This window comes from Mixophyes fleayi, chromosome 6 (assembly GCF_038048845.1).
Source record: "Mixophyes fleayi isolate aMixFle1 chromosome 6, aMixFle1.hap1, whole genome shotgun sequence".
Taxonomy (NCBI): domain Eukaryota; kingdom Metazoa; phylum Chordata; class Amphibia; order Anura; family Limnodynastidae; genus Mixophyes; species Mixophyes fleayi.
Window position 1 is genome coordinate 36,800,517 of NC_134407.1, and position 23,146 is coordinate 36,823,662.

Sequence of the window (23,146 nt, forward strand, 5' to 3'; positions counted from 1 at the left end):
ATACTGTAACATAATAAAGAGCACAGTTTCTAAATGTCACTATCATTATCAATTTTAAACAGTCACCCTAGCAATGGGTTGTTTGTCTATACAATGCCCTTCTTTGAGTTACTGTGTTGAAACTAAAAAAATGGTTATGAGCAAATTCATGAAAAAATTGTTGATGTCTATTTCAAAACATTATAAGAACAATATCCTTGTACAGATCATGAAGATGATTACCCAATAAAAGACTTTTTCAGGAACTGTAATTAGCTAAACATAGGATTAATCTATTAATATAAACAGGAAGTTTGACTATGTGGAAAGGATGTGTAATACTAACAGCCAAGAGCACAGTTGCCCAGTTTCTTGCAACAATGATTGAAGAAGTGACATATGCTGACCTTAGGTTTCATGATTCCAGCCAGCAAACTACTAGTCTCAAGTTAGAGGAGAGGATAGCAGGTAAGTGCCCTAATAATGTAAAAATATATGTAGTGGCCAGATACATGAATCAGGGTTGCCAAATGTCAGTAAATTTATTGAGAGCCACTAAAAAAGTAAGCAAAACTTTGATCCATCATCATAATCCTGAAACCGCAATAATGCACACATTTAGGGGTATATTTACTAAACTGCGGGTTTGAAAAAGTGGAGATGTTGCCTATAGCAACCAATCAGATTCTAGTTGTCATTTTGTAGAATGTACTAAATAAATGATAACTGGAATCTGATAGGTTGCTATAGGCAACATCTCCACTTTTTCAAATCCGCAGTATAGTATATATAGCCCTTAGTGTCACACCAATGATAAGATTGAACCCATTTCTGTTGTAGATTCAGCTTCTATGTTCTGTTATAGATGAATTTTGCTAGCTGTTTGTAAACTTTAATAAAGCTGTCAGTCAAAAATGTTTTCAGTGGTTGGCTAAACTGACATTAATAAGTTCAGCAGTATGTTACTGTAACATGTTTAGCTATGCAAATGTAAAGGAATAATTTTATTATACTGTACCTTATATGTAAATTGGGAAGTGGCTGTTTATTTACAAATGCTACCTACATGAAGCTGAAAAAGGTCTCTTCACAATTCTCAGGCACAGATCCTAAAACAGCAACTGATTCACGATTCACAGTTTTTCATTGTGTACGTCATGTCAGGGACAAGTATAGGATTTTGATAGGGGAGTTTCTAGCTTTGCTTTGCACCAAAGTATTCATATTCTGTAGAAGTCATTTACAAAGCACAGAATGTCTGTGACAGCAAAACCGTGCTACACTCAGCTAAGCAACACAACTGTAGGCGCACTCCAAGAATATAATAACAAGTGTCACAAACACATATGATAAATACAGTTCCCATACTCTCTCACTGATAATTAATTGAAATCAGAAATGAAGCTAAACTAAGCACAAACTGAAATATGTATTTTTTTAAGGCAAATATCATATATACATTCTGCTCTGCAGAATCCTTCAAATCACAATGCCCTGTAAAAAGGAATCAGTGTAAATACTTGTGATGTGCTAGGAATGGTAATACAACACCAAGGGGTATATTTACTAAACTGCGGGTTTGAAAAAGGGGAGATGGTGCCTATAGCAACCAATCAGATTCCAGTTATCATTTATTGCGAACATTCTACAAAATGACAGCTAGAATCTGATTGGTATCTATAGGCAACATCTCCACTTTTTCAAACCCTCAATTTAGTAAATATATCCCCTAATCTTATTTCAATCACTCAGTCTGGTCTTGAGGGGAGAATCTGAGCACATGTCCACCCCCATCCCATCCTAATTTTATTTCTTAAATAATTAAAAGGTTGCTTGCACAATACTTTCTCCTTGGTGTTTATGAATAAGACATGTATTGCTTACATTGAACTGGAATTATCTAATCTACTACCTTGCAGTTGGTTCTACCAAACATAATGTTAAACGCCATGGATGCCAGAAGGTAGCAATCACAGTAACTGGAATACTGGTCTTTCTTCTTCTTGGAGCATTGTTGACAATGGCTATCTTATGTAAGTTCCAATAACTGTTTTATATAAAAGCTTCATAAAATAGTGAGCTTCAACTTATCAAAATAGTATGATGCCACAGTCTGGACAGTATAATGGGGCATGAACCCTAGAGCAGAGTAAAGGAACCCAAATTAAAATTTTAAGCTGGTCATACATGTTGTAGTCTGGTGATTAAATGACTGGATGAATCTGTTAATTGAATAAACATGTGAGAGGCCAAATTAAACAGATCTCTTATTTGGGACAAAGGACCAGATACTATTAGAAGTACCACCTCTCTGTTCAGCATGTAGTTATTTAAACCTGTCAGCCCTCCTCCTAATTTCTTTGCTTTGGCTGTCACCTCCACTTCCCCACTCAGTGCCACCCTATGTATGTCTTCCCCTTCCCTTTAGGACAGCGGTGGCTCTAGACCAACATGTGGCTCTTTAAGCTTTGAAATGTGGCTCTTAGTTGGGAGCATCAATGAGATATAGTTGTGCAGGCGCCAGCAGCGGCAGATTGTAATGCATTCAGCTGCTCGATTGACTGAGAGCAATCGCATCTTGTGACCTCCTCTGAATAATGAAAGGAGGTCACAGTCTCACAGACAATCCAATCAGAAAAGGAGGACAGAGTGTAATGTGTTCTTCCTCCTTCCTCTGCACAGGCAAGCAAGGGGCAAGTGAGATCTGATAGCATGTGAAGATGCTGATGGGCATGTACGGAGATGTGATGGAATTTCGGGAGATCTGATGGAATGTGTGTAAGTCTGTAGGCATGTGGGGAGGTTAAAATGGCATGTATGGAGTATGGACTGTATGGAGTATGGACTGAGAGCCATTCGATTGACTGCTCTCAGTCAATCGAGCAGCTGAATGCATTACAATATGCCTCTGCTGGCGCCTTTTTCATTTGGCATGTATGGGGAATTTGGGTAGATCTTATGGCATGCGGGGAGGTTGATGGTCATTTAAGGGGCACGTGTGGATGTCTGATGGCATATATGGGGAATTTGGGTAGATCTATTGACATGTGCGGCGGTCTGATGGGCATGTCAGGGGCATATGTGGAGGTCTGATGACATGTAAGGGGTATGCTTGGATATCTGATGGTATGTATGGAGAAAGTGGAGTAGATCTAATGGCATGTGGGAAGGTCTGATGACATGTGAGGGGCAAGTGGTGAAATCTGGTGGCAAGTGGGGAGATCTGATTTGCGTGTGGAGAGTTATAAGGGCATGTAGGAAGGTCTGATGGGCATGTAAAGGGCATGTGTGGAGGTCTGATGGGCATATAAGGGACATATGGGGAGGTCTGATGGGCACATGGGAATATCTGACGGGCATGTGGATAGACTTGATGGCATGTAGAGAGGTCTGATCATATGTGGGGAGGCTGATTTTTATGTAAGGCGCATGTGAGGAGATCCTGTGGGCATGTAAAGAGGTCAGAGGGGCATGTTAAGAGATCTGAAGGATTGTGGATGAAGTAGCAGTGTGAGCTGGTGTGAAGAGACTATAGGTAGCCCTTTGAAGGCTCCTCCACTGGACACAACAGAGAGGTTAGAGCTGTTCAGTGCAGAGCTATGCTGATTTTATGATTATTCTGATAATTTTGTCAATTTTGAATATTTTCTTTTTTGCATAGCAAGATATTGTAAATATGGTATGTATGTGCAAGATTATACTGGGTATATGTATATGCACACACATATAAAGGTGGCTCTTTGCAGTACTCATAGATATTTTTAGACTCCCGGTTTCTGACTGGTTGGCCACCTTTGCTTTAGGATGTAATCTCTCATGAGCTGTGCATTCTTCCTTGTGTCCTTATTCTACTATTGCATAACCCTCTGTACCTCTAGCCTGCTTCCTTAACCCTGGTTTCCTGAACCCATGCCTACTTTAAGTTGGTTCAACTCTTACTCATTTTCCTGTATATAACTTCATATGCATTACCAAGTTATCTGTGTAGAACGTGTTAATTAGTAGATGTATATGTCATTGTGGTGCCTTATAAATAAAAGATAATATTAATAAAAATAATAATATTAATGTTAACTGGTTACCAATACAAGCCATTATTCGACATAGTATCATTCTGGCTTATAATATTTGATACAAGTTCAGCCAGTTAAAATGGACACATGAAACACAGTTTTATTATTATTAAACTCATTACTTCTATGCCAGCCCACCATCTCTTGCACCCACCTTTGCAATTATCCTACCCACAGTGTGAGGGAGATAATTGCATGCCAATGTAAATGCTTTCTTATCACACCCATGGAGAGAGATCGTTGCCAACAAAATAAAAGTACAGTATGAGAAATTTGAGATTGTTGGAACATTGCGTGACCAGAATTGTTTCCCTGTCTAGGGCACAATTTGTTTAGCAGGTTTATTAAAAAGGCATAGAAAATGTTGTAATACATTTACTGTATTTTATCGCATTGCTAGAATATTTATATATTATTATGTGCTGTAAAAACAAATTTATTTTCTAAGTATTGCAGGCACATGGAAAGCAAGCTGATTTGTATGCTAGAATTGAAAATGTATCACGTGCACTGTCACACATGAAAAATAACCTGTGTATAAGAAATACAGGAATGCAAAAAGGTATGTAAATAAATTCAGTTTCTCTGAATCAAATTTATTAAACAATATGAAAACTATATTTACTCCTTAGCTAGGTAGAATTATTTGTTTTTTGACTAATTCTAACTATAATGTTCTGTTCTATATGCTATTAAAGAGGATCATAGTGTGTTACATGGTATATGGTCTCTGGCCTGTTAACAAACATTATTATTATATTATTGCTTATTTATTTAAAAGGTACCGCAGATTCCGTAGTGAAGGATACAGAAGCAATAAACAGATAGATGAGACAATACACATAAGTAGCACAGATGAGTGTGAGTAATGCTATGGTGACTCACACAGAGTGCAGCAAAAGACATGACAGGATGTATGAGGGAGTCAGACAGTAGACAGACATGGGGCAATAGGTAGAGAGGACCCTGCCCCTAAGAGCTTACAGTCTAGAGGGAGGGGTATTGTGCCTGAAGAAGCGGCAGGTGGCTGATTCATGGCAATATACAATCATTTTAAGGTCATCTAGACACCAGTCACTCCTCACAACTATGCCAATAACAAATACTGAAAAGCATTAAAAAGACAGGCCGAAATACTTTAACATGTAGTCTATTAAAAGCATCTGAATTTAAATTATTTTAAAAATTGTTCTTTTAAAACAGTGCATAGAATGTACATTATAGGTGGACATAATATGGTGCATACTCTCAAAAAAGGGCAGTTTATCCACATTAAGCATTGCAGTTTCTATGCACTGTAAACTGTAAGAACCATATTTCAACAAGTTTTACATTTTGGAGACACTGAACTACTGGATTCTATTATTGGGAGCTTACCGCCAGGGGAGGGCTGGCAAATGTTAGCCCGGTCAGCAAGACTCGACTCAGAAGCCTATTTTAAAGGGAAGAAAATGCAGGTGGCCCAGTGATCCAGCCCAAAGTAGCCCACTATGGGACCGTCCTAGGGGGAAAATGTCCCCACCCCTTCAGCCCAGCCAGCCCCTGCTTACCGGTAGTGCTGTCTTCAGCAGTAATCATTTGATGTTTAGAGTAAAGCCCTATTGCTGTTTTGCTGGCCATAGGACCCTAGGGATTTTCTGAACATTTTGTTCATCTCTGTTCATTACTCATACGCTGACACTTCCAAGCACCAATTACTAATACAAAACTTACACACAAACACCTATAACATTAGCACACATATCGTTGCTCACATCCTGAAGCCAAACATAAGCAACTGCACAGAATTCATATCCGTACGCATATGACACTTGCGACCCTTGCAACTTGAAAGGCGGAAATGCCATGTACTTTAAGGGCTTTTCCATGCAGATGCAGCTATTTTAAATCCTGCTAGAAATCAACGAAACCACTGTACGTGAAACCGCAAGAAAAGAGAGTCCGGTACAATCATTATATTAATCACTATGAGCCTGAGTCATTAAGGAGAGCAAAGCATAAAAAAGAAGTAACTTTGCACCTTGGCAGTACCATGTTGCATTGGAGGGGGAGGTAAATTTAAACTGTGGGGATAGATTTATAGCTGGGATAGGGTATGTCCTAGATCAACTTTAAGTTTCAATGTAAAAATAAAGCTATCAAGTATTTGTCTGCTACATGTCAAGGCAGCCAGTATTTAACTTATGTGCAAAATAATAAACTCATTTGCACCCCTTGTATTGTAATTGTAACATGGTTTGGCCAGGAGCAAACTTACTCCTATTTTTTGCTTTGCTCTCCTTAATGTCTCAGGCCCTATGTGTCAAAATGTTCATAGGTAGGAGAATTATGTGCATAATAAAGCTATATTGGGATAAGCTTACCTGCCAATGTCACGGCACCTCCTATAGGTGAGTTCCCAGCCTGTTTAGCAACAAGTGTTCCTTAGGGTGTCACAGTTAAAAATCAAATCCGTTGGTTAGCATACGTACGCAAGTTTTCAGCTGTATGTTTTGCTCTTGCTACAGGGCTGGTGTAAATACAAGATGATAGTGATGAATCCCTCCGATTCTGATTGGATGATTGTGACTGTTTATTCGCTGTTTAGGAGTTGTTTGTATGGTTTGTCCATGTTTACTACCTTTCCCTCATGCGTCTCAGTAGCTAGCACAGAAAAACTCCAAGGCTTGAAGGTTTTATTTTCTGACAAGTAGCATATATTCGCATTTATGTTTCTTATTTATTTAGTTTTTTAAAATAATAGATGGAATAGAAAAGAATGTCAAATATATGGATTATATTGTAAATAATTATATGTAAATGTGTTTCTGTTTTTTTCCCCATTGGTTTGTTATTATATTGTTACCAGTTGTTGTTTTAATTTATGATTACATAAAAGTTATAATTGAGAAAGTCCATGTATGTGCTTTCTGATGTAAAAAAAATCTACTTTCGCCTGTATATGAGCCTACGCTTATGGCAAAAGTACGCTTACACAGAACGTATTTCCACCCCTATTCACAGTGTAACATATCTTAATAATTGTTTGGATTTGAATATAGGAGGAAATATGTAAAAGTTGCGTATTATTTTTAAACAACTAAAATATGCACCGTTTACGTTCTGACTTGAATCAGAGACAGTCAGAAGTACACTGTAAATGGTTATAGGTTTAAAATTGTATAGGAATGATTGTTTTAATACCAAATAATGAGCTTGCAGCAATGTAAGGATCTGCATTTTTGTACTATTGAAGCACATTTTTATATACAGTACATGGTATAGGGTAGTGGGTAAATACAGGAAAACAGGTTTACAAAACTATGATAGTATGAATGATTTTTATTTGGTAAAAGGTTATAAAATAATCCCTGTCCCTATCATCAATGTAGTTTAATATATTTTGAAATGGATGGTCGGTATACCATTATTACTCATATATTTGTTCCTTTAAGACTGGGAAATAATGTACTTTGTTTAAAAGGAATATCATTGTGCAACATAAGATTTTGTTACATCTTAGCAAATTTACATTCATGCTTCTCCTTTTAGAACCCTGTCTGCTTTGTCCATTTAACTGGTTACCAAACAATGGGAAATGTTATTTCATGCCAGAGGACAGATTTTCATGGGAGGAATCACAGACATTTTGCTCAACTCAAAATTCCAGTCTTATGCTACCAAAAACGCATGAGGATAAGGTAACAAGCATGAAGATAAAAACAACAACAAAAAATGATAATAAACCTAATGTGTATATTTTGAATTTGTATTACATGGTTAGCTATATATATTGGACATAATGCTTGCTAACTTTGGGTATGCCTTAATATTTTTGTTCTATTTTAGTAATAGTTTTTTAATAATTAAATATTAAAAGAGTCTATTTATTGAATAAGACATTCTGTTCTTATGTTAATTTTAGGGGGGATGAAACTGAAGTCCCCGGTAGTTTTTGCAACTATTTCATAATCATACTAATCATGCACACTGATGGTCAACATGTATTGCCCCTTTGCCTAAGCTGCATTCAATTTGAATTGAACACAGCAGAAAAAATCTCAGATGGAGCTTTAAAAAGGGATCATTGATCCCTAGGACAATTGTAACAGTCATTCAGATACCTGCTCAAAGCACCACAGGACATAACAGTGATGGAATAAAAATCACGCATTTGTGTTCTGTCCTGTATATTCTCTGCAGCTCCCAAAACAGTCATGTGAATAGCTGTTGCGATTGTCCTAGGGATCCATGGAAACTTTTTAAAGCCCCACCTGAGATTACTTTACTGTGTTCATCACTAGCTGAATGGAAAGTTCAGGTGGATAGGTACGGGACATACAAAAGAGAAAAAGAGAAAAATAATGGAATGTGCATTGTAAAACTAACCATTTTTTAACCTCTTCTTGCCTATGAGCGCTAGCCTGCTGCACTAGGAAATATCTTTTATTACCTATGCATTTTGGAGCCAGAAAGTGCTCTGCATGCCTCCTGCACTATACCTGGTCTGTCATAAAGCCTCTGGTTCTGGTGCAAGGCCCATCTGCTGACTGCAGAACACTGTATTGTGTATTGTTTACTGAATACTGCATTCAGAGAAAACTCCCAGGACCTCATAATTTGGGACTTGAGGCAGGAAGATCCCGGAATGTAGTTAAACTGGAAAACTCCCCCATAATATTTTAATGTTGCTTCTATTTTATGGTCATTTTTTTCCCCTCTATAGCTCAAAATACAAAGTAGACAAATAATGTGGAAAGCAGAGTTTCATAAAAATACACTTGCAGCCCCCTGTGCCTGGAGAGGCAGAAGGTGAGTGAGCAAGTGCAACTAAAGTATTGTACAGTGGTGCACACATAACCAATCATTCAGTCATGTAGTCTACAAATATATGAATATCTCATATGACTTATGGGAAGATATTTCTCTATTATCAAATTATGTATTTAATGTTTCATTTTCTATGCGGTTTAGTTTCTTCTGTCCAACCTACCACAACTTGACATATATTGCAGATTTCCTTTCCCTCCTCCAATGCAGCATATACCAAATGGTTAATCCTCTTTTCCACTCAGGACAGAAAAGAAGGAATACTGGAAGTACATAAAGCAATCCTTCTTCCTCCAGATATCTTTCCTGTCCTTCTCAGCAGGAAAAATCAGGTAGCTAGCTATATTTTGCTTTATCTAAAACAGCTTACCTGCAGATACAATATTTGCTTCCAGGAGGAGATGGATCTTTATTCCTGAAGTCCCCATCATCCTACAATAGTGCAACCTCCAAGGAGATGCAGTAGGACCAACTTTTAGAGTAAATAAGATTCCACAGGGATTCTGCCAACATGAGTCTGCTGTGGCCTACAACTTGTCCTGAAGCCCACGGACATTGTACATCAGTACTAACCATAGAAGAGATGAGGGACCAGCCTCATTCAGAAAATGGCTTCCTCATGGAGAAGCGACCTCCACTGGACTGGAGGTATGAAAGGCCACTGGGTACTAGGCTTTGTTTTCTAGAAGGTCGAGAGCATGAACGTACACCAAGGTGCCAGGAAGCCCGGGTTTTCTAAATCTGCATCTGACAAATCCTTACAATCAGTGAGGTAGCATGAAGTAAAATGTTACAGGAACACAGCACAATGTAAGAGAGTGTCTCTGTTATAGATACATTTTCTTTTATCTATTTTTCTGTTTGGATCATCTGGGGAAAATAACTTTCTAAACACTGTCAAAATTATTTTGTATGCCTTCCATAGGTAGAAGGAGTTACTGGCTAGTTGTATACAAATTGTTGCATAATGTGCCACAGCAACCGTCCACCCACATGGTGAAATGAATTAGGTAAATGAGATATTTTGTAACCAAGGCATATGTTTGTCTGCTAGAGTTCTGATTTGTTTAGATCCGCTCTCTGCCAAGCTGGACTTAGATGTAAATAGTTCTGAAGAAGATTTATTACGATAAGTCTGAAACATCAACTCTGATGCTGATTCGGGAGATTTCATAAGTAGACAATCTCTATTTAGATTAGGAAGATGCCTTTATTAACACTACCTACTGGGCTGTGGAAAAGTAATTGGCTGTAGAGCTGACTTTTCAAGTACATAATCTCACTTCAAACTAGGAAGTTCCCCATATTACATCTAACTATTAAGCTGTGTAAATCTAAGTGGCAACTGTAAAACTGACCTTTCAGAGTAGGCGGTGAGTGATATGATTTGTAAAGAATGTCAGCACCTGTATATTTTTCCATTCTTATTAATTCAGTTTCTTGGATGTACAACATTAAGTGGATACATCTGTTGCAATACTCTCATATAATCATTTTTGTTTTGGGTTAGCCAATAAAGGTATCTCTTCTATAATACTTAACATGGTACTGCAATAATAATAATAAAAACTTTTTTTTGCAAGAATCTCAAGAGAAAACATGAGCATGCTCAGTAGCCTACTAATCAGGTGCTCTACTGGCACTGTTGATAGAGGCCCTGCTTCATGCCACTTTTGCAAAAATCTTAAGCACTTCCCCTGGATGAAGCAAGCTTCTTGAATAAAGAAAATGGAGAACTGAACTCTGTAAACACTCCAGAAAGACATAAGAAGTAAAACTGGAATATCTCATTCCAAGAGGAAGGCTGTTGGTGGCGCAGCATAGTGTCAACAAAAGAATATATTATAAATACCTGATCAGGAATCCAAGTATTTTGGGTCTTCAATACAGGGTTTGCAGCTGTAAAGAATAATGAGTCCTGTGGGCAAATGTATCAACAAGCGGATTCTGCAAGTCGCTGATTTCTGGCAACTTTGCAGGGGGAATTTAAAATGGCAATGGCTTTCAAGGAAAGTTTTTCCTTAAATGCCAGTGTTTTCTGGGCCATGTGTTTTGCACAATCCCTAGGTATTTCACAGTACTAAGAAAAATAAGAAACGATTGTGTGAAAACTTTACGTGAAGATAATTGAGATTTTAATTAAATTTGGACCACAAAGGCTATGGTTTGCAATGATCAACTTGGCAAGGTTTCATATCTTCCTGCATGTCTGAATCTTCTACATCAAGGACATCGAGGACTGACTATGGCTTTGGAACTCCCTAGTTTTCTATAACAGTGATATCTACTCTGTTAAAGCCAGGAAACCTAGAAAACGATCCACATCATAGACAACCTTAAGGTCTTTACTTCAAAATAAATTAGCAGCAGATAAATTAATGATAAGGTTCATGTGTGCAGCAAAGTCATTTAAAAAAATGAATTCACAGCTCTGTATACTAGACTACCACTACTCCAATAGTGATGCAAAGTTCGTGAAATTATACAAAAATTAACAATCTTTTATTGACAATTCTGAAATAAAGCAACAAAAACAATAAAAATAAAAATATTCACAATCATATAATAGCGGTCTGATCAGTGCACTGATCTAATAAATGTATCTAATTCTTCTAATGATCGTCCATCTGAAGAAATCACTTTTTGTGATGAAATGCTCTCTGTGTTATCGATAATCCCCTGTTGTACTAATCATGCACTTCGTCCATATTTAGTTGTTTTTATTTCTGAATTGTTAATAAAAGATTTTTAATTTTTGCATAATTTCACGAATTTTGTATCATTATTGGAGTAGTGCTAGTCTAGTATCCAGCACTGTGACTTCAACTTTTTATAGTTTTCTCCCAGGACACACAGGTCCTTCCCAGCTGCAGGAGATTTGACTAGTGTGTTATCGAGTAATACGTTTTGGTCTATTCAGCGCCAGAGATTATTTGGTTTTGGTTTAGCAAAGTCATTTGAATTTGAAATTTTACAATTGTTTATTTAGAACTCCATAAGTTCTTTATTTGAAGTGTAATAAATGACCATGTTGTTAAAATTTAGACTTGCATGAGTACATCTAAGTAGAAAGTTTGGTAGGGTGTACGCTTATGAGTATATATATATATATATATATATATTCATGATCACTGTGTAGGTTGTAGGTTCCTACTTCCTTCAGTGGCACCCCTTGTCTATTGGTTATTCTCCTAACTTCACTCACTATCATTAAATATTATATACAGTGGTCGAAGTGGGAGTGTATATGGTGGTACCATACTGCTACTTCTCCTACTGCTACTTCTCCTACTGCCTTCATTGTAAAACTATCAAATTCCATTCACTTACATTCCACTTACATTTTTCATACCGCCACTTCTAAATTTCCACTTTAACTACTGATTTACTGTTTTTTCATGTAGCACACAAATATCAACTTTACATTTCAGTGTACAAATAAGCTATCATGTATTTGTGTGCTACATGAAAAAAAAAAGGCAGTATTTAACTTATGTGCAAAGCAGAAAACTAGTTTTCACCCCTTGCATTGTGACATGGTTTTGTCCAGGAGACTTAAATAAGATACTCCTTAATTTAAGATCCTTAATGAATCAGGCCCCATATGTGTGAACGAACCATTAAAATGGAGTGTTTACATACATACCCTGTCTATGTAGGAGAGGATGAAAAGAGTGATTGAATGTATTTCTCAAACCAGCTAAAACTGTTCTGATGAAATAAAAAATATGTAAAAGGAATCAAGTAGGGAAACATTAACTTAAATTTAAAACAGTGGGAATGTTGAAAGTTGGTTCCATTACCTTTCCTTTTATATTACCAATAAGGTAATGCTTATTACATTGATATAGTAATATTTAATATACAATATTTTCACTACCATTTTCATTCCAACAAATTTAAGGCACTTGTCATTTAACCCTTTATAGGATGCTATGTTTAGAATATTTCCTGATAACATGATATCTAGATTCAACCTGAAAATATATTTTTATGTTTAGGTATTTATTGACAGTTACTACAAGAATGTTTACCCTTTGTGGATAGGCCTTTCATGTTCAGTAAAAACAAATGAGGAGTGGACATGGGTAGATAACACAACAGACAACAGGTAAGCATAATTGTTCTGTAAATGTCAATGCATTGTTGTTGGAAGACAAGATTTAATAATCCTAAATATACCGTTGTAAATTTTCATACATTTCTCTTCTTACTTAAGGTGCATGCTTTTTCGTATTATATTTATTTACGCATTGTTTTAAATACAGAATCTAGAAGTTGTCTAGATGTTTCAGATCATGCTCCTACAAAAGCCATCCATTTTTTGAGCTTCTCTTTGTGACAAATGTCACTTTTTAAGAATTGCGGTGGCCTATCTTTATTATTGCCGTTGACACTTAAGATGCCTTAGAGCTCGCAGCTTTGGGCAATGAGGAAAATAGAGCATTGGAAAAACTAGGACATATAAAATAGGCAACATAAATGGAGACCTGCAAACAAAGGGTAGGGAGGGACATTCTCTTTAAAGATATTACGATTTAATGGGAAAATGGCTGAGCTGAGACAAGAAGAATGAATGTAGCTCAGGGTAGATATAGGGGCATTATCAAAGGGGTACTAGTGTGAGTAGTATAAGTGGGAGTAGGATAGGTTATTATAAATAGGTGGGTTTTCAGAGAGTGATTGAATGTATGAAAGCTGGGAGAGACTGGTCATGTGTGTTAGTGAAATTCCATAGGTAGTATGGATAATGACACAGGAGAGGTCTTATAGGGAGGGAGAGATGAGATGTAAGTTAAGTGCAGGTCAGAGGTGGATCTAAGAGGGTATAAGGGTGAGCATTTTGAGATGAGGTTTGAGACATATGAAGGGGTGGTGTTCAGAGGGTTTTATAGGTGAGGGTAATTTGAGTAGTTTGATTTGGAGTCTGGATGATATTGGGAGTCAGTTTAGGTAATTACAGAGTAGCACAGGTGACGTGGGAGTGGGAGGAGAGAAACATTAAACATAGAAAGCAAATCTCAGTAGTACTATACACAATATCATCATCATCATCATTTATTTATAAAAATATGTATTAGTTGATAATATCCATGTTACATCCTTATCAGTAACTTAGTTTGACTAATTTGTTGCAGGGCCTGGGATGCTATATAAAGTTACATTTAAATTTCTCGGGGGAATATCTGTGTCTTAAATTTGTAGGTTTGTTACAAACAAGTAAAATAAATTGATATTTGATACCTAACATATTGAGGACATTAAAAAGTGCAAGATTAAAATATTCTAAATTATAAAATCATGTTTTCTTTTTTTTATTTTGCAGCATACCAAAATCAGAATGCACAGGAAAAAAATGTGTTTCACTTTACAGCAGATTTGATCTATATCACGGCCAGTGCAGTGATCAAATTAGATTCATCTGTGAGAGGTTAGCTATGGATCTCTCAATCACTGTTTAATATCACACTGAAGTAAGCTGCAAATGTAAATTCTTAAAGGGGCTGTACGTCTATCTGGCATAAACACCACAATGTCACTGAATACCAAATTTAGGGAATTGGCGCAATAGGTGGGAAGGGGAAAGGGATCCAGGAAGGTGAAAAATGCAAATGATCATTCCCTGATGATCAATGGTGAAAGAAACCTTTACATCAGGGATCAGGGAACTTTTTTACCTTTTACCCCCAAATATATTTAGATGCGCCGACATTACCCCCTTGATTTGAAAGGAAGGAAATCATATATTATTAATTATTGGAATTCAATATTTTATTGAATCTATTCAAAATTTCTTTGAAAGCTTCTACTTCAAAACTTCAGGTTTTGGAGAAATGATGGTGCTTCATTACGATATGAGAGCATCTACAGTATATTGGGGCATTTTGATGTCAGAGCAATTTGGATACAGTCTTCAGGGTCCAATCAATTTCTCTGCTTTGTTTTTATGTTCGTTAGAGTGGAAAATCCTTGTTCGCAAACGTAGGTTGTTGCAAAAGGCAGCAACTTTTTGACTGCCTCCTCATGTGCAATTTTGAATGCCTTTGCAGCTGTTGACATCCAAAAATATGACAGATCTGTCATATACTTCACTAGTGTCTTTCCTCCTCTCTCTGCTCTTTTGCATGACATGCTAATATGGATGTTTGGTAGAAAAGTTAAAGGTCAACATCTTGCATGCTGATTACTAAGATCACTAGGCAAGGGAAGATGAGCTTGACCTGTGGAAGTTAGTGATATACTCAAGCTATGGATATATAACCCTCCTTTTGGAATATACTCCATGTACACTAAGGACGGATTGTACTCTAGTTGGGCCACTAAGCTAATTCATGGGAATGTGTATATATAGAATACTGACGCTGGCTTCAATAACTGCCTTGTGAAAATGGAGGAGGCTGTTAGCTTCTACTCTTTTGTAACCCGGTTCAATTGTACCAAATTATTGCCCACATTTGTAATTAACAGTTTAAAACTTTCATACCTGACCTATTGGTATTATAATTGATATATTAGACTGTACATCTATTTGTGTTTATATTTTACACCTTCACTAGTTTATTCACCGCTAATAGAATCATTATATTTATCATTTGCATTTTTCACCTTACTGTATCCCTTTCCCCTTCCAACCTATTGTGCAGATTCCCTAAATTATTGGTATTTGGTATTTATCTGAGGAAAAGTAAGACAACCCTCAAGGGTCTCTGGCAGCACCCATATCCCCTATCCCCATTCGAGGAGCACTGAACCATCAGAATATATATGTTATATATGTGACTGAGTTGCTTTGAGAGAGGTTTGATGAAGGTGACTTTATATATAATAATTAATTTACAACTACTTGCTATAATGCTGTTAAAGGATTTTTCCCCTTGATTATGGGTTTTAATCTCGTTAATATTCTGGCAAATGTATGTATGACCATTTAACACCAATATATATATATATATATATATATATATATATATATATATATATATATATATATATATATATATACATATATATATATATATATATATATATATATATATATATATGACTATTACTGTCAACCAACTCCTCACAAAGGTACTTCTAAATTAACCTAAGAAACATCATTCTTATATTCCCTTAAATCCACAGGCTTCAAGAATAACCACAGCAATATATAACTTCAATTAAAGTGTGTTGTAGGGAGACCAAACACACACACACTCCATTCATCTATTATTCAAAGTTCAACAGCCATTTTAACACATGGTATTTCAACCACATACTCAGAGATTCAGATCCACAAACTACCCTTTAAACCAACTGTCCAATAAAACGTTATATTTATCACTTTCTATGAAATACACTAAACTGCATAAAGCAAACTATTTCCATTCAAAAACTCCATTACAGCATTAAGCCAACACAGAGTCACATAAGACTATGTATAACACCAATGTTTCCATGACCAAAACTTAAGCAACACAGAACCATGTATAACACAAACGCCTTCATTTATATCAACAATCTATCCCAAACAAAACAGGAATTCCAAGAATTATACAGCACTACAGGAGTCACAGTATTGCAACATTATTACAAGTCATGAAACCAACACTGAACCACAGAACTATCTATAACATAAATGCTTTCATTTAAGCCAACAATCTATCCCAACAAAGCATGCATTTATGTAACACTGTCCATACCAAACCAAAATCTTTCCAATCACATTTACCATCTGTATTCAAACTTTCATATCACTTACGACAAATGATCATTCATTCTTATGTATTCAGACTCACTCACTCACTCACCTTTAATTCCATTCAAACTCCATTCTAACATCTATCCTACTAGTCAGGGCCCAAGGCCTTTAGGTAAATTACTTCCCTGCATGTTCACCTAGGAGCAAAAAGCAGCATGTCTTCAGTCTGGGGACCAAGCATGAAGAGACAGAACTATTTTTGAATCATGTGTAAACCCTTCTTGTGGGAGGATACTACCTTTTACAGAACCTACTCACAGCATTAATATGCTAATTGCAGACCAAATGACTTGTTTTACAAGTATTCACAAGCCAAATGTTTGCCATGGGGGAGGAAGGATTTTTTCCTAATCAGTGTGCTAATTCAATTGTGGCTGAATCTGTTCATGTTATAAAAATGAAACATAAATAATATATTATTTATGTACTCTTCATCAAATGCATAAGATTTAATGACAAGCTATATATATATATATATATATATATATATATATATATATATATGTGTGTGTGTAATGTTAAATTAGAATGATCAAGCAAGATGTGTCTGTGGTTTATTTGAAACCTGTTTGTTGAGGTGCTCTGTGCTTCATTAAGTATGTCAATGTGTGGTAAGAAAAATTTTGTCATTTGAGCTCTTCTGTAAATAAATTTTATCAGAATACTAAGGAAAATAACTATGACAGCACAGCAAAAAAATTTATTTCACATAAACCTTTCCCTGTGTAATTTAACTTAAAGTTTGTAAACTGTTTTCAATCTTAGAGTATGCTACACTTGTTAATTGCAATAAATCAGTCATTATATGTGTATCATAAAATATCAATATTTCCAAATCCTCAATAAATAATCATTGAACAGTGAATGCTTTTTTTTTTTTTTTTTTATTGAATTGGATAATAATGAAAACAAATTTGTTTTAATCAGAAGAGTCGGCGGAGTGCAAGCAGTTCTTTATCTACACCTCCTCCCCACTACAACATCAACTGGGCGACATCAGCAGTGCGAGCTTAGTAGCATGATAAAGCATGATAAGCTAGTCATATTACTCAGCTGAAGTTCAATGATGTCGTGTTTGAAATTTGGCAGTGGCAAGTGGGCTTAGACATAGGGTTGCATACTGCCAGCCCCTCAAAGAGAGCCTACTGACTTGCTTTAATGTATGTCAGATGTTGACTTTGGATTGTTGCTAATTAAGTAGAGCTCAAGCTTATTTCACTCACCAAGTTTGCCAGTGATTATATATTATCTAGGCAAGACAAGCTCAGGTAAAATCCTGATTATCAGGCTACAGCTATTCTGAAAGGGAGGGATTGATGTTTACATGCAAAATGTTAGTTTGACAAATTAGTTGCTGTTTGTTGTGTGTGGGCTGGGCACTAAGCTACCATTAATAGACATGGATCCTCTACTGTTGTTTTCATAGCTAGACAGGAATATGATTTATTAATGATGCTATTTTAAAATGAGCTGTGTGCTATTTATTACCTTCCTTCTGCACTGTGAATTCCATTAAACATGATTATTAAATGTTCAACAGTTACAGTGAGGAACTCTGCTAATAAGTTAATGCAGGAGGAAATCAGAGGCAGTGTTTTGATAAACAGGGATAGTTTGTACATGTGTTTTATTATAATTAGACTTGGTGATTCCAATTATGCTAGAGCCCCTTATCTGGAAAACCCATGGGAGCCAGCTGTCCTTAGTTTATAGGAACAGTTCCAGGTTTAAAAAAAATAATGTCCCTGAAAATATTGAAATTTTTTCATTATTGACCAAGTGCATAATAAAACTGTCTTTTTTGCATGTTAGATGCAATTCTGTCATTATCCTTTGGCCTTATATTTTAAGATTTATCGTACAGGAGCACTTAAAACTCAAAAGTGCATTATTATCAAGTTCACTAAAGTAGCATAACAGGAATTGCAAGTTAATTGCAGGAATTGCAGGTTAATACATGTATATAAAAGTATAAAAAGTTGAAAACAAGATTTCATGGAAACATTTTATTTTAATTTTCCATTGATTAGCATTAAACACCACATACTTCTATTAGTTTACTATAATTATTGTTGGAGCTGCATGACCCCGTTTTCATTCTGGTTTCCTTTCTGCAAGACTAAATTATATAGGATTGTTACAAATACAGAATGTTAAGATAAAAAGGCAGAAATAAGATACACAAAGTCAAAACATGGAAACTAAAAACTCTGGAGATACTATTTAGACATACTAAAAATGATTGTATATGATAACCATTAACCAAATTCCATATGATGAGAAATGTGTGTCTTCTTTTTCTATAAATATTATAAATCATGTTCACTCATCCACCACCCAGATAACCTGACCCTCTAGTACTCAACATACAGTCAGCATCTCCCTGTACCTGTCTCAGGCTGTTGGGAGAATATTTGTTGCTGGGGGATGATGCATTGCTGGGGGATGATGCGTTGCTGGGGGATGATGTGTTGCTGGGGGATGATGCGTTGCTGGGGGATGATGCGTTGCTGGGGGATGATGCATTGCTGGGGGGATGATGCATTGCTGGGGGATGATGCGTTGCTGGGGGATGATGCGTTGCTGGGGGATGATGCGTTACTTGGGGGGGTGATGTGTTGCTGGGGGATGATGCGTTGCTGGGGGATGATCTGTTGCTGGGAAGAAGGTATGTGTTGCTGCAATGTGTTCCTATGTTGCTATAGACGAAAATGTGTTTCTGCAAGAGAATGTGTTTCTACAGGGGTTGGAATGTGATAATATGTTGCTGCTGGGTGAGAAGGATATGTTTCTACAGGGAGGAGTCAATGTCGCAAAGGGCTGGGGGGGGGAATATGTTATTATAGGAGCGAGGGGGGAAATGGGTTACTACCAAGGAGATAAGGGAAGGGGGCGGTATGTTACTACAGTAATGAGGGGACGGTATATTACAGGAGAGAGGTGGGGTGGAGAAATGTGTTACTACATGAGTGAGGGGAAAATGTTATCTTCATATTCCCAAAGAGAAGTCACCAACCAGCCCCACAAGGCTCCAGCTGTTGTGGCCCTACAAGCAGCAGGATGCATAGTGTGCTGTGGTATCTTGGAGACTGTAGTCCCACAACAGCTTTAGCCTGGGAGGGGAGTTGTGTTTGGAAATATGAAGATCAACAAGAGGAAGTAAGCAGGGTGGTATGGAGAAAGGGTCTAGGAGAATGCCATAGGAAGGGAATATTGACAAAGATGATAGCATGGGAAGGGCTCAAACCGGTATTTTGCCAGGAGACCCTCATGGTCTTTATCTGGCTTTGCTTAGAATACCTAACAAAATCTTCAAGCCAGTTAAGCTACCCTGATCTTTGTTTCTTCTCAGAATGGTTCTTTTCATGGTTTTTTCCTGCATCAGGAATCATCTTTGTACCAATTTCTGGGTGGGATGATTTTGGAGGTCGGCTTGCATTACTCTCGTGAGTATGGTCTTCTAGATGTGGCATCCTTGTAGGATGACTTCCAGCACCTTTCACATCAGAATCATGTCTTTTGGGTGTGGGTCTTTCAGGCTGAAATAATACATTATAACATTTATTCAATTTACCAATGTATATTCAATTTCAGGTTTTGTCATCTCATAAAGGACATGCCAATGAGGATTTTTGATAAGAAAAAAACAATCCATTACAACCAAAATTGAGTTATCATACTTTTAGAAATATATGTAATCTTTCTTTGCTAACTGAAAACACATTTTGGAAAACTTCATAAAAGAACATCTGCATTAACATATCCACTGTCCTATATATATTTATGGTTGTGTTATAAAAACTCAGTATAGTATTGCATTACTCTGTGAACCTGTACCCCCTTCAAAATTTTGTTTAGCTGTTGCAGGGGATCACACAACACTCTCTCTCTACCCAGTTGCTAATCATCGGGCAACTTTAGCAGCATACATATTTATGTTCTTTCATTACATCTGGCATTACAAATATCGAAATATTTCATTTTATCTTATTAACTATTGTGTGCTTTCATATGTTTTGTGATATGGTCATTTTTGCCAGCTTCGTTTATCTATTACTCACCTTTTGGGGTTTGGTCTGCAATGCACCATTAAATAGTGGCTTGCCAGTAGCATATGGGCTTCCTCCAGTTGGGCTGGCAATTTTAGCTGCTTGGTCATCTGAATGAGGTGGAGAATTTCTAGCTTTGTGTGGAGCTGAACCCAAAACATTTCGAGCATATCTCGGGTGTCTATGAGGATGATTTAACTTATCTGGAGGAGGTGGTCTGGTGCCAAGAGAAGGGTTGTAATGTGGGGGCAGTCCTGTTCCATTGTGGTGGTCAACTGGATGGACATCATTAGGGGCAGATGGACGTGAAGGCAGAGGTCTTTCTGGACCATGATGACCTCCAGGACTGTCAGGACCAAGATTTCCTGTTTTAGACAATAGTTTTAGCATATTTTAAAAATCCACAAGATATCAGCACAGTATAAAAAATCCCGAGTATTTGCAAACATTTTCTGTTGGTGAAATTATATTCTTTCATAAAATAATAAGTACATGAAAATGCACAAAACTTATAAATGAAAAGTGATTATCGAATTAATCAAGAGCTATTTGTTTTATAACTATAAACCTATTGGACTTGTTGCAAAGTTACTTTATACAACAGCACAAGGTAATATCCATCAACCGTGTGACAACAATACTGCATCTGTGATATTGTAATTATAGCAAATATTATATAAATATAATAAAGATCTAAACCATTGTTTTTTTTAAAAAAAATCATAGATAATTTCAACAACTCCCTGCTTAAGCACAAGTAAATAGGAAACATTAATATTATGGTAGGACAGTTCTCAAATTCAATGTAGTTTAACTTACAAAGGTATACATCTATATAACCATATATAACTATAAGGAATATTTTCCAAACAAACAAAATAGTTTTTGTATTAAATATTAAAAATGTTTCCATTTTAACCAGATTTATTTTAAATAGGTACATTTTCATATATTATATATATATATATATATATATATATATATATATAAACATAGTAAAGGTCAATTTAAAAACATGATCCTTACCATGTTTGCTTGATGGAAGGGCCAGTGCATGAACCACTATGCACAGAAAGATGAGGTACCTCATGTCTGATGAGAACTTTCAGGTGCAGTTTCCAGGAGAGGAGTAGAGATGTTTGGAATGATCAGGGTATCACAGGCTATATATAAAATCCTTTTTGCGACACACCCCTTGTGTACAACATTTTCTGATTTGTAAGTACAGGTGAGTAGGAGGGAGGGGAGAGTGAGTCTGCAAAAATCATTTGGGTTGGGACAACAAAGTTAACATGGAAAGAATCATATATCTATTTTCTGTACGTGACATCATTCTAGATTATAAATACAAATGACTTACTATTTAAACAGCATGTTTATGTCTCAGGGCTTTAAATTGCAAATTATTTTAAATAACAGTTGTAGATGGAGTTCATTAATATAAGATAAAAGGTGGTATCACGCAGATCCTTCTCACGCTAGCGCTTTTCCAGCTTCAGAGCATCACGTTTTTGTTCTAGTTGGAGATAGGCTGAACTTTTATATTTCACAACTTACAATAAATATAAAAAAACTGTGTGACAGGGTCTGCTCAAATATAATGCATTTCAGTTGGAGAGTGTTTTATTGAGAACAAGTCTTAAATCTCACTCAATGGATGAAAGGGAATGAGTGTCACAGTTTTAGTCATGGATTTATTTACATTTTGAGTGATTAGACACTCATGGGCAGATTCAATTGTGCACGATGTTCCTAAGAGCATTGCAGATGCGCTTTTTCACCGATATTACTGTAAAAGGTTACGCAGATTTTTGTTCACACCTCTATGGGATGCAAGCAAAAATCAGCGTTACTTCTGTAAAAAAAATATCTGCGCAATGTGTCTCGCGGCCATTCCTGAGGCATTAAAATCACAAAGGCCCTGATCATGTTTTCTTGATCTGGCTACTTTAAAAACATTTTAAAAACATATTGAAATTCTTTAATTTTAATGTATTAAGTAAAACAGATACACCTGGTACACAAAATCTTAATGGCTTTTCAGCTTGTAAAAGAGATGTAAGTTCTATATTTGAAGCATATTCTTAGAAACCTCGTCTCTATATGAGATCAGGGCCGGATTAGGGTATGGAGGCCCCTGGGCTAAGGGGGCCTCCATTCCCTCGTGAGGGCCCACCCCCCGGCCCACCCCCCCGTGATCCGAGCTGCCCCCCCCAGTGAGTTGAACCGCCCACTTACCTCCTTCTCCTGGCATTGCAGTCCTTCCCCGGCGCGTTGTACGCGCCTTGCTGAGGAGATCTCGTGAGAGTGAGACTCCCAAGATCTCCTCAGTAAGGAGACTACAGTGCTCCGGGGAAGGACCGCAGTGAAAGTGCTCAGCAGCATTGAATGCGCCAGGGGCGCCCCCGCCCTGACCGATTAATAATGCTGCTGAGCACTATCAAGGGCCCCCTGGATGCCCAAGGCCCCTGGTCTGTAGCCCAGTTAGCCCT

General features: G+C 36.8%; 1 protein-coding gene across 1 annotated transcript; it reads left to right on the forward strand.

The window, feature by feature from the left end:
* The first annotated feature begins 299 nt into the window (after positions 1-299).
* Positions 300-14,676, forward strand: LOC142095313 (C-type lectin domain family 12 member A-like). Its single transcript, XM_075178270.1, has 6 exons — positions 300-447; positions 1,899-2,012; positions 4,501-4,614; positions 7,584-7,732; positions 12,863-12,972; positions 14,188-14,676. The coding sequence occupies exons 1-6, from the start codon at positions 300-302 to the stop codon at positions 14,321-14,323; spliced, it is 771 nt and encodes a 256-aa protein (XP_075034371.1). The 3' UTR covers positions 14,324-14,676.
* Positions 14,677-23,146: the final 8,470 nt, after the last annotated feature.